The sequence below is a fragment of the Heptranchias perlo genome, chromosome 20 (assembly GCF_035084215.1).
Source record: "Heptranchias perlo isolate sHepPer1 chromosome 20, sHepPer1.hap1, whole genome shotgun sequence".
Lineage (NCBI taxonomy): Eukaryota > Metazoa > Chordata > Chondrichthyes > Hexanchiformes > Hexanchidae > Heptranchias > Heptranchias perlo.
The window spans coordinates 34000697-34013768 of NC_090344.1; the positions used below are offsets into that span (position 1 = coordinate 34000697).

Consider the following 13072-nt stretch of genomic DNA (forward strand, 5'->3'; position numbering starts at 1 on the left):
TTGGAGGGGAACGTGCAGTTGGTGTTGTTCCCATATGCCTGCTGCCCTTGTCCTTCTAGGTGGTGGAGGTCACTGGTTTGAGAAGCAAATTACTTTTTAAAAGCTAAGCTTGACTTCTTACCCAACTTCCACCCTCCGTAAACTTGAGCTCATCCAAAACTCTGCTGCCCCGTATCCTAACTCGCACCAAGTCCCGATCACCCATCACCCCCTGTGCTCACTGACCGACATTGGCTCCCGGTCCGGGAACGCCTCGATTTTAAAATTCTCATCCTCGTGCTCAAATCCCTCCATGGCCTCGCCCCCTCCCTATCTCTGTAACCTCCTCCGGCCCTACAACCCTCTGATAACTGTGGCCTCTTGTGGATCCCCCACTCCCTTTGCCCCACCAATGGCGGCCGTGCCTTCAGCCGTCTGGGCCCTCAGCTCTGGAATTCCCTCCCTAAACTCTCTCCTCCTTTAAGACGCTCCTTAAAACCTACCTCTTTGACCATGCTTTTGTTTTCACCCGTCCTAATCTCTCCTTATGTGGCTCGGTGTCAAATTTTGTCCGATTTTAGCGCCTTGGGATGTTTTACTACGTTAAAGGGGCTGTCTAAATGCAAGTTAATGTTGTGTGTGTTTCTGGGAATTGTGTTAGATTAAAATCCTTAAAAGAAAAGTGCGTGAAAAGCAAATTTTGACATGGATGATGCACAGTACTACAGAGATATCTCGCGGTTTGCATTCAGTGCGTGTGTCTGTGTTGTGACACTATCTTAAAATTTTACATCTACACACCCTGGCAGGCAACTTTCCCCATTATAAATTCGTATCTCCACATTTATAATGGGAGCTGTCTATGTGGACTTGTCAGGCTGTAATTCCAACCTCCCCCTCCCCCAGAAAAATCCCGACTGCGCGGCCGCTGGCAAGAGAGTTCAATTGCAGCACAACTAGTTTATATGGGCAGTTCCCATTACAAACGTGGACATGGGAAGTTATAATCAGTATGATTTCAAAACAGGGGCTGAATTACATCTGCATGTCCTGATCTCATTATCTCCCATCCTCAACCTGTACTTTTCCTGAAGGCTACACTTGATCTTGTCTCCCCGTGTGAACAGATTTAAAGAATGAGATTGGAGGGGAAAATTCCGGGGTTGTTCTGATTGTGACATGGATGCGCCAACTTCAATTATTTGCCTTGTTAAATAGATGCAGAATTTATTGCCCATTCCAAGTTGCCCCTTGAGAAGGTGGTGGTGAGCCGCCATCTTGAACCGCTGCAGTCCGTGTGGTGAAGGTTCTCCCGAAGTGCTGTTGGGAAGGGAGTTCCAGGATTTTGACCCAGCGACGATGAAGGATCGGCCGATATATTTCCAAGTCGGGATGGTGTGTGACTTGGAGGGGAACGTGCAGGTGGTGGTGTTCCCACATGCCTGCTGCTCTTGTCCTTCTAGGTGGGAGAGGTCGCGGGTTTGGGAGGTGCTGTCGAAGAAGCCTTGGCGAGTTGCTGCAGTGCATCCTGTGGATGGTACACACTGCAGCCACGGTGCGCCAGTGGTGAAGGGAGTGAATGTTTAGGGTGGTGGACGGGGTGCCAATCAAGCGGGCTGCTTTGTCCTGGATGGTGTTGAGCTTCTTGAGTGTTGTTGGAGCTGCACTCATCCAGGCAAGTACAAAATGAATTATTCCTAGTGCAATTTAGGAAGGATGCGAAGGCCTTAGAGAGGGTGCAGAGGAGATTTACTAGAATGGTACCAGGGATGAGGGACTTCAGTTATGTGGAGAGACTGGAGAGGCTGGAGTCCTTCTATTTAGAGCAGAGAAGGTTAAGGGGAGATTTGATAGAGGTGTTCAAAATCATGAACAGTTTTGACAGAGTAAATAAGAAGAAACTGTTTCCATTGGCAGGAGGGTCGGTAACTAGAGGACACGGATTTAAGGTGATCGGCAAAAGAGCCAGAGGCGACATGAGGAGACATTTTTTTACGCAGTGAGTTGTAATGATCTGGAATTCACTGCCTGAAAGGGCGGTGGAAGCAGATTCAATAGTAACTTTCAAAAGGGAATTGGAGAAATACTTGAAAAATTTTTTGCAGGGCTATGGGGGAAAGAGCAGGAGGAGTGGAACTAATTGGATAGTTCTCTCAAGAGCTGGCACAGGCACGATGGGCCGAACGGCCTCCTTCTGCGCTGTAAGAGTCTACGATTCTCTCACAGTCATTTAAATCACACACTGAACACCGTAACGCTCTATGGAAGTTATTAGGAACATAGGAACAGGAGTAGGCCATTCAGCCCCTCGAGCCCGGTCCACCATTTGATAAGATCATGGCTGATCTGTGACCTAACTCCATATACCCGCCTTTGGCCCATATCCCTTAATACCTTTGGTTGGCAAAAAAGCTATCGATCTCAGATTTAAATTTCGCAATTGAGCTAGTGAAATTTAGCAATTGAAAGGCGGATGTGGTTTGCTGGAAGCTCACTTCGGCTGCTGAACAGAAAATGTTCGTTTTGTGCTCTTGACTGACAGCTTTATTTCAGAAAGGACCGGGGTTAAATCATCATCCATCGACTGTCTGCAACGCTCCCGTGCGACACATTTGAAACAGTTCCCTGAACATCCTTCCCTTAAAAAAAAAAGTATCTGTCAGGATCCATTAACCGAGTGGGACTCTGTTGGGAGCTGTAGTCAGTGATCTCAGAGGACCTTTTGAGTACCACGTAACGCGAAGTGACTGTGTTAGCAGAGTAAGGCTCCGGAGGATGATTCATGTCCCTATTTTAAAACACTCAGGAATACTTAAGGAGGAAGAGGGGTGGAGGGGGGGGGGGAAGAAAGATTATCACCGTTTTTGGTGACTAATGGTATTTAATAGGAGTGGCTTTCAATTGGGGGGGAACAGCAAACGATTGGAGATTTCAGTTTTATCGAGGGAAGGGGGAGATCAGCTCCAAGGGGTCTCTGCCCCACTAATCGACCCCCTGCCCTCCTGACAGGTTGGAAACGGCACAGCTTCACATTTTGTGGGTGGTTCCCTCCCTCTTTTTCGGCCTTTAATTTCCCCAGCGGTTCAAAACGACTGCAAATCCTTTACACCTACGCGGTTATAAACACACTCGATGGCAGGCGAGGGGAGGGCTGGGGTTGTGAAACTGACTTGAAACTTACAAGCTCATCCGGGCCAGGAAGTACAATCTGTGGCGAAGGAGTGTCATTATTGCTACAATGCTGCATTAAAACACTAAATAAGTGTGTATATATGGGCTTTGAAGGGGCGGACAGTCATTGGGGAGGTGTAGAGCAGCTGAATCTGTTGTTTTTCCATTGAGTGGATTAAAAGATATGTGATTGTAATTCTCTGTCTCTTTCTTCCTGTTACTCTCTGTCTGTATCTGTCTCTCTCTGTCTCTTTCTCTCTGTCTCTTTCTTCCTGTTACTCTCTGTCTGTATCTGTCTCTTTCTCTCTGTCTCTTTCTTCCTGTTACTCTGTCTGTCTGTATCTGTCTCTCTGTCTCTTTCTCTCTGTCTCTTTCTTCCTGTTACTCTGTCTGTCTGTATCTGTCTCTCTCTGTCTCTTTCTCTCTGTCTCTTTCTTCCTGTTACTCTGTCTGTCTGTATCTGTCTCTCTCTGTCTTTTTCTCTCGGTCTCTTTCTTCCTGTTACTCTGTCTGTCTGTATCTGTCTCTCTCTGTCTCTTTCTTCCTGTTACTCTGTCTGTCTGTTTCTTTCGATCTGTCTGTGCATTTCTATCTGTCTCTCTCGGTCTCTGTGAACCTCTGTCTGTCTCTGTTTGTTTCTCTCAATCTGTCTGTGCATCTCTGTCTCTGTATCTGTCTCTCTCTCGGTCTGTCTGTGAACCTCTGTCTGTCTGTCTGTCTCCGTCTGTCTCTCTGTGAACCTCTGTCTGTATCTGTCTCTTTCTCTCGGTGAACCTCTGTCTGTATCTGCCTGTTTCTCTCGGTCTCTCTGTCTCTTTCTCTCGGTCTCTGTGAACCCCTGTCTCTATCTGTCTCTTTCTCTCGGTCTCTCTGTGGACCCCTGTCTGTATCTGTCTCTTTCTCTCGGTCTCTCTGTGAACCCCTGTCTGTATCTGTCTCTTTCTCTCGGCCTCTCTGTGAACCTCTGTCTGTATCTGTCTTTCTCAGGATCTCTCTGTACCTCTCTCGGTACCTGACTGTCTCTTTCTGATTCTCTGTATACCCCGTCGGTCTCTCGGTCTCTCTGTGAACCTCTGTCTCTCTCAGTATCTCTCTGTACCTCTGTCTGTATCTCTCTCAGTATCTCTCTGTACCTCTGTCTGTATCTCTCTCAGTATCTCTCTGTACCTCTGTCTGTATCTCTCTCAGTGTCTCTCTGTACCTGTCTGTATCTCTCTCTCTCAGTATCTCTCTGTACCTCTGTCTGTCTCTCTCAGTATCTCTCTGTACCTCTGTCTGTATCTCTCTCTCTCAGTGTCTCTCTGTACCTGTCTGTATCTGTCTCTCTCAGTATCTCTCTGTACCTCTGTCTGTATCTCTCTCTCAGTATCTCTCTGTACCTCTGTCTGTATCTCTCTCTCTTTCTGATTCTCTGTATACCTCTGTCTGTCTCTCCATCTCTTGTGTGTGTGTGTGTGTGTGTCTCTCTCTCTCTCTCTACCTGTATTCCCTCTCAAAGGATATATGCCCCATCTGACGGGGAAGCAGTGCGAGGAAGCTTTAAATATACAGGCAGGAGCTGCTGGAGGAGGGGAGGCAATGGAAAGAGGCGGGCACTTGGGAATCAGAGCCTGCCATTCGGTCGCAGACTGGACAAAACACCCACCTCCTTCTCTCTCTCTCTCTCTCTCCCTCCCTCCCCCCCACAAGCTATGGGCTGGTCGGGAGCCCTGATTGGAAGGTGACGAGTTCTTTATGGGTGTGCCGTGCGAGCAGCCTGTGCATTGCGAGTGCTGGAGACTGGCTTTGGGGAAAATGCTTCGATGTGCCGGGGGGCGAGCTCTCGCAATGTGCCGCGCCGAGGAGTGAAATCCCATTAAGACAACTTCCCCCCCCCCCCTCTCCCTACCCTACCCCTCCCCTCAACCCCTTTCCCTTAAACCTTCCCTCTTTCCCCCACCCCCCTAGACACAAACACACACACACACACACACACTTACCTCGGAGATCGCCGCGCTCTGGGACATGAGCCAAGCTTCCCGTCGATGTAAGAGGAAGAGAAACACAAGCGAGAGTGAGAAGCCAGGACAGAGCGTACGTTGGACGCCGCCTCTCTCCCCTTCGGACCCCGCCAGACAGGCCAGGCGTCTCCCCATCAAGGTCCTTAAGATGCTGACCGCTCATTCCGGCCACATTCTTCATCCGGAGTACCTGCAGCCCATGTCCTCCGCTCCTATCAGCCCCATCGAAGTAAGTGCAAACCTTACTATGACCTCCCATCCCCACCTTTGCTGAAATAAATCTGCCTTATGTACTCAATTCGTTATGTACTCAATTCGTTATGTGCACCGAAATGAGTGTATGTGTGTATGAACCCCAGTCGGAGTAAAATTCCACCCTTGCTGTAACCCAGCCCCTCCCTGTTAAAATAAATTCTGGGTGGAAGCAGATCGCTATGTTTGGAAACGTGCGTTATTTACGCAAATCGTTATGTTTGGAAACGTGCGTTATTTACGCAAATCGGAATGTTTGGAAACGTGCGTTATTTACGCAAATCGTTATGTTTGGAAACGTGCGTTATTTACGCAAATCGTTATGTTTGGAAACGAGCGTTATTTACGCAAATCGTTATGTTTGGAAACGTGCGTTATTTACGCAAATCGTTATGTTTGGAAACGTGCGTTATTTGCGCAAATCGTTATGTTTGGAAACGTGCGTTATTTACGCAAATCGTTATGTTTGGAAACGTGCGTTATTTACGCAAATCGTTATGTTTGGAAACGTGCGTTATTTACGCAAATCGTTATGTTTGGAAACGTGCGTTATTTACGCAAATCGGAATGGGGGAGTGCAAGGGTTATCGGAATTCTTGCTATAACCCCTCCACACACACATAATAAGAAATCTGCAATGGAAGCGAATCACTGTCTGTTTGTAATTTGCCCGCTCTCCCAGCGAAGATAAATCCGCAATGAGAGCGTTATGTGCTCAATTCGTTGCGTGAGGGGGAGTTTGCGGATCTAAGGTTGTGTGTGTGTGTGTGTGTTTGTGTTTTCTGGAGGGGGTGGGAAAGAGAGAGAGAGAGAGACTTCCAATTCCCAAACTGGAAGAGAGTAAGGGCGAGGAGATTTTAATAGCGTCTGGTACTAGTTTCCTCTTTTTAAAAAAAACCCCCAAAACTTCGCTAAACTCTTGCTCGCCCTTTTTCAGGATACAGTGAGTTCATGGTGTGTGTGTAGTGTGTGTGAGACCCAACCTCAGCTACCAACTGCAGCTGCTTCAGATTCTGTGCTCTCTCTCTCTCAACCCACCTCCTTTTAACACGCAACATATTAAAACATATACCCCTCTCATTGCATCAGACTGAGGCGTTGTGTCTAAGCTCTCTGTTCAAACTTTAACACTGCATTAGGGTCGACTCTTATTCCTGGTGAGAAAGTGCTGGAGTCTGTTCCTTCCCAGTGTAAAACCCTTTGTAGTTCGTGCTAATTATTTACCAGAAGCTCTGAATCGACTTGTGACATGCACCGAGTCGACAGCACAGAAACAGGCCGTTCGGCCCAACTGCTCTGTGCCTCCTCATCCATTCCTTGCTCCCTCACCGAGCTTCCCCTTAAATGCATCTCTGCTTTTCCCCTCGACCGCTCCATGTGCTAGCCAGTTCCACATTCTCACCACTCTCCAGGGTAAGGAGATTCTCCTGAATTCCCTCTTGGATTTATTAGTGACCGTCTTATATTTATGGCCCCTAGTTCTGGCTTTCCCCCCCCCCCCCGGCCGCAAGTAGAAACGTCTTCTCCGCGTCTGCCCTCTTGTGATTTTAAAGACCTCCTAATAGGGTCACCCCTCAGACTTCTCTTTTTCTAGACAAGACGGTTCAGCCTTTGCTAATTGTAATATCAGCCTTGTGACGTGCCTCATGTGTCTTGCGGTCTCCAGGTGGGTGAGGTAGCCCTCGTGGTCACGGGACGGTTCCAAGGGGGGGGGTGATTTGTGGGATGGTTCCTTCATGTCCCCTCGGGGAAGGGGAGACTAACTGCAAAAAAACAGTACTCTTTCATCTCCCTCTCTGATCGCCTCTCTCTCTCTCTTATCTCCCATTTTCTCCAGTTGGATGCCAAGAAAAGTCCCCTGGCTCTCTTAGCCCAGACGTGTTCCCAGATCGGGAAGCCCGATCCCCAGCCGTCGGCCAAGCTCAGCTCGGTGACCTCCGGTGAGAAGGAAACCTCCAGGCCCACGTTGTCCTCCCTGAAACTGGGCGAGGCAGCGGTCGATGACAAGTCCAGCTTCAAGCCTTATTCCAAGGCGGGCGAGGCCAGGAAGGAGCCAGGGGAGAAGGCTGGATTCCGGGTGCCGGGCGGCGGCGGCCCCTGCCAATCCTTCCCGGCCCGCCCGCCTTCCTCGCCCGCCGCCAGCTCTCCGGCCCACGGCGAGGGCAAAGCCAGTGACGCGGAGGACAAGAAGGAGCCGGAGGGTGCCAGGGCGTTGCCGGCGCGCTCGCCCGCCAGCTCGGGGGCCGCCGGCGAGCACAGGGACGCTGCGGCCAAGGGCGACGCCGCCAACGCCAGCCTGGCGCCGGGGCACGTGGCGCCCGTCTCGCCTTACAAGCCGGGCCACTCGGTCTACCCCTTGCCACCGTCCAGCGTGGGGTACCACGGGTCGATCGTCGGAGCCTACGCCGCCGCCTACCCCTCGCAGTTCGTGGCCGGGATGGAGCCCAAGTCCGGCCTGGTTGGCGCCGTGGGCTGCCCTCTGCCTGGCAAGCCTGCCAACTCCAGCCCGCTGACCGGGGCCTCGCCGCCCGCTTTCATGCAAGGACTGTGCCGGGACCCGTACTGCCTGACGTACCACAACGCCCCCCAGCTGGGGGGCAGCGGCTGTGCCTCCTGCCTCCATGACCCCGCCTCCTCGCTGAAGCCTGGATACCCGCTGGTCTACCCGTCTCACCCGCTGCACTCCTCGGTGCCGCCCTTGGGCGCCCACCCCCTCTACACCTACGGCTTCATGCTCCACAGCGACCCGCTGCCCCACATCTGCAACTGGGTCTCGGCCGGCGGGCCCTGCGACAAAAGGTTCTCCAGCTCCGAGGAGCTTCTCAATCACCTGCGGAATCACACGGCGCTGCCAGGGGGCGAGAAACTGCTGGCCGGCTACCCCTCCCCGGCCTCCTGCGGTCTGCACCTCCCTCAGGGCCCCCCGGGCAGCCCCAACGGCCTGTCCCTCCGCAGCCCCCACACCCTGGCGCTCAGCAGGTACCACCCCTACAGCAAGAGCCACCTGGCAGCCCCCGCCACTTCTGCCCTCTCGATGTCGGCTGCCAGCCCCTATTACTCTCCGTACGCCCTCTACGGGCAGAGGCTGACGTCCGCCTCGGCGTTGGGATATCAGTGAGGACGTGGACGGTTTGGAGCATAACTTTTGGTGGGGGAGGGAGGACTGGGATTTATTTATTACCTGTATATGTTAGCTTGAAACAGGGACTATAAGATCTCACAGGTTCCCCTCTTACCTAATGTAGAATGCAATGTATATACCAAACAATTTTTTGCAACAAGTTTTCTTTAAATTGTCTTATTTAAAAATATTTTTCATTCTCTTTGTTTCCTGGGGGAAGGGGGAGTTGATATGCATGACTTTTATTAATTCCTCATTCTGCTCTCACTTGAGATTTCTGCTTATTTTAAACCTGAACAACAGAGATGTAATATTTTTTTGTATGTACTTCGAAGGGGATAACACATAACGATGGCAGGGCTATCCGAGAAATGGGGAGTCTTATTTTGTTATTAAATGAGAACCTGATTATATTTATATTCTGATGGCTCGTTCTCATGAATTCTTAAAACCCCAGTCAGCTCCTTTACCCCGCTGCACTTCCCTTTTTAGAAGGTGTCGGCCGCTGCTCAACGGGCTGTGGTCTTTATAGTTTTCCACAGCAGCAACCCCTCGCCTCTTGAGCGTGGGTTCGAGCCCCACTCCAGCGCGGAATCCCAGGCCGACCCTCCCGGCGCCTGCACGGAGGGAGTGCCGCACTGCCCTCTTTCCGATGAGGCATTAAAGCGAGGGCCCGTCCGCCCTCTCAGGCGGACGTAAAAGACCCCGTGGCACTATTTCGAAGGCGAGCTGGGGCGTTCTCCCTGGCGTCCTGGTCGATATTTATCCCACAACCAACATCATTAAAAACGGACGATCTGGTCATTATCACAGTGGGATCTTGCTGTGTGTAAATTGGCTGCCGCGTTTCCTACATTACAACGGTGCTTCAGAAAGTACTTCATTGGCTGTAAAGTGCTTTGGGACGTCCTGAGGTGGTGAAAGGCACTATAAAAATTCAAGTCTCCCTTCCCCTCAACAGCCCCTCGAGGAATTTTGTGGATCTCATGAGAGTTCCCGGCCTACTGTCCGATTTAATGAGTCTATATGCGAACGAAGAGTCGTCCCCAATCTGAAGTGAGCTGGGCGAGAACGTTCGGGGAGGGGGGCAAAGTTGGGGGGGGGGGGTTGTGTTTAATTTCCCAAACAAGTGGCAGATGGATAAAATTTTAACGAGGAAACAAAGAGGTTAATAATTCACCCAGGAGATAAAAGGGGGCCAGTTTGAGGAGAAGGGCGCCACCTAGCGGCCAAACCCAAAGGGACGAGACAGCAACTTTATTGTCTATGACAGGTTGGTAGTTTCGAGCAAATTGGTATTAAATATAATGGAAATTAAGGGGGGGGGAAAAGAGCAGAATCCAATCCTGGGGTTTAAATATCATAGCCCAGCAACTATCTAAATGGTTGCACCCTCCCTGGAAATGATCTCTGATCTTTTTGTCAACAAACCCCCCATCTCTCACACACACACACTTCAGTGCTAGTTACTTTTTTGCTGGCTTGTTTTAATCAAATATACCAAAATACTGCGGATGCTGGTAATCTGAAATGGAAACAGAAAATTGCTGGAAACGCTCGGCAGGTCAGGCAGCATCCGTGGTGAGTGAAACAGGGTTAATGTTTCAGGTCGATGATGCTCGAGATTTTTTAAAATTCGTTCGTGGGGTGTGGGCATCGCTGGGATTTATTGCCCGTCCCTAATTGCCCTGGAGAAGGTGGCGGCGAGCTGCTATTTTTGTAACTGAGTGGCTTGCTAGGCCGTTACGAATCAACCACATTGCTGTGGGTCTAGGAGTCACATGCAGGCCCAGAACAGGTAATTCCCTAAGGGATATCAGTGGGTTTTTACGACAATCCAGTAGTTTCATGGTCATCCATCACTGATACTAGCTTTGTATTTCAGATTTTATTTAATTAATTGAGTTTAAATTCCCCAGCTGCCGTGGCGGGATTTGAACTCCTTTTCCCGTGGCTGTGCACTTGCTTAAAAGCTGTTCACCTAGAATCTTACAGCACAGAAGGAGGCCATTCGGTCCATCGTGCCTGTGCCGGCTCTCTGAAAGAGCTACCCAATTCGTCCCGCTCTCCCCTTTCCCCCATACCCCTGCGATTTCTTCCTTTTCAAGTATTTATCCGATTCCCTTTTGAAAGTTACTGTTAAATCTGCTTCCACCGCCCTTTCAGGCAGCGCATTCCAGATTATTACAACTCCCTGCCTAAATAAAATTTAAACTCATCTCCCCTCCGGTTCTTATTTTAAACCTGTGTCCTCTGGTTACCGACCCTCCTGCCACTGGAAACAGTTTCTCCCCGTCTACTCTATCAAAACCCCCTCGTCATTTTGAACGCCTCTAAACATCTTCCAGTTCTGATGAAAGGTCGTCGACCTGAAACGTTAACTCTGTTTCTCTCTCTCCACTAGCCGCTGCCTGACCTGCTGCGTGTTTTCCAGCATTTTCTAGTTTTATTTCGGGGTGGGGAGTGGGTGAAAGGAAACAGCAGGAAAATGTCCTCGTCCCTCTCCCGCCGATGGGTCGAAGGTGACTTTACTGTGGTGCCAAATTCGTCCGAGCTCATATAAAACCCTCTGTGGGTCGTTAAGACTGTTACAGTTCGCAGCCAGCTTTCCTTGAGTCAGGCCGCGAATGGCCCAGTGTATTTCTGCCCCAGTCAATGATACAAGCTCCCCACCTACCTCACTGGACATTCTGATAGTGGGTCCCAGGGGATATTCTGATAAGGCTACCTTGGAAAATCCAGGCCAAGCATTTTTTTATATGGTGTGTGTTTAATTACCCGGAGCTCGTTAATGCTGGAATAACACAGGCACGAGGTGGTGTAATTATATTTGCAACTTCGAATTCTGAGTCTTTGAAAATGTCACATTTACATTATTAATCACTGATTTTTTTTTTTAATTTCTTTTTTTTTAAATTTGTGTGGGGGGAGTGGAAGGGACAAAGTAAATTATGCCAGCATGTTCCTTGCTACAAATTTGTTTGCGAGAAAGCGTGAGTTGGATATTTACCAGTTGAAACAAGACATTGGAAAGGACTTGCCTCAAGTAACTGCTGGTTAGGGACTGTTAGCCTGCAATGTTCTGTGTCAGTTCTCGTTGTTGCAGATGTGCATTCTGCCCTTCTGAATTTGATGCGCGATAGACCTATTTAACTGGCCTTGGAGTCGACGGGGATAACTGGGCGCAAAATATCACTCAAAAGATCTCCAATGTGTCGTGCAGAACCTCTGACTTTGAACCAGCGGCAAACATGGATTATTCGCCAAGAGAAGGATGCGCCCTGATTGACGAGAGTTTAAAAGCAGGCCGAGACCCAGAGGTACACGAGGAGTCGTGCCGTGATCTCCGAATGTGGTTTGCCGAGTGTTAGGAATGTTACGCAGAGGCCAAGCTAAAGCCGTTCCGTGGATTTACAGCTCCCTCCGAACCTTCCACTTTCTTTGCTCCAATTACGAACGCCGGGTGCAGTTATCAGATGGTCTTGGGGCTTCACTGTTTGAACTCAAACCTGTCCGTTTTGTATTTACACAATGTCAGGTCACTTCACATTCACCAGTGTGCGTGTACTGCAGCTTCGTGTTAATTTTACTGTCAGACAAAGCAACACAATCAGGCCCGAGTGGAATGGGAAACGGTTTCGAACCGAAAATAAATCAATCTATCCATCTGTCCATCATCTCATTCGATCTATCTGTCTGTCACCATCGGCGCAGACTCGATGGGCCGAATGGCCTCCTTCCGCACTGTAACCTACCTATGATTCTATGATCTCATTCCATCTGTCTGTCTGTCTATCATCTCATTCTATGTGTCTGTCCATCATCTCATTCTGTCTGTCTGTCCATCATCTCATTCTGTCTGTCTGTCCATCATCTCATTCTGTCTGTCTGTCCATCATCTCATTCTGTCTGTCTGTCCATCATCTCATTCTGTCTGTCTGTTCATCATCTCATTCTGTCTGCCTGTCCATCATCTCATTCTGTCTGTCTGTCCATCATCTCATTCTATCTATCTATCTATCTGTCTGTCTATCATCTCATTCTATCTATCTATCTGTCTGTCTATCATCTCATTCTATCTATCTATCTGTCTGTCTATCATCTCATTCTATCTATCTATCTGTCTGTCTATCATCTCATTCTATCTATCTATCTGTCTGTCTATCATCTCATTCTATCTATCTATCTGTCTGTCTATCATCTCATTCTATCTATCTATCTGTCTGTCTATCATCTCATTCTATCTATCTATCTGTCTGTCCATCATCTCATTCTATCTGTCTGTCCATCATCTCATTCTATCTGTCTGTCCATCATCTCATTCTATCTGTCTGTCCATCATCTCATTCTATCTGTCTGTCTATCATCTCATTCTATCTGTCTGTCTGTCCATCATCTCATTCCATCTGTCTGTCTATCATCTCATTCTATCTGTCTGTCCATCATCTCATTCTATCTGTCTGTCCATCATCTCATTCTATCTGTCTGTCCATCATCTCATTCTATCTGTCTGTCTATCATCTCATTCTATCTGTCTGTCTGTCTATCA

At 49.1% G+C, this 13072-nt stretch overlaps 1 protein-coding gene across 1 annotated transcript; it reads left to right on the forward strand.

Moving 5' to 3' along the window:
* Positions 1 to 4801: 4801 nt before the first annotated feature.
* On the forward strand, positions 4802 to 8940 carry LOC137335688 (zinc finger protein 703-A-like). Its single transcript, XM_068000983.1, has 2 exons — positions 4802 to 5379; positions 7240 to 8940. The coding sequence occupies exons 1-2, from the start codon at positions 5155 to 5157 to the stop codon at positions 8518 to 8520; spliced, it is 1506 nt and encodes a 501-aa protein (XP_067857084.1). The 5' UTR covers positions 4802 to 5154; the 3' UTR covers positions 8521 to 8940.
* Positions 8941 to 13072: the final 4132 nt, after the last annotated feature.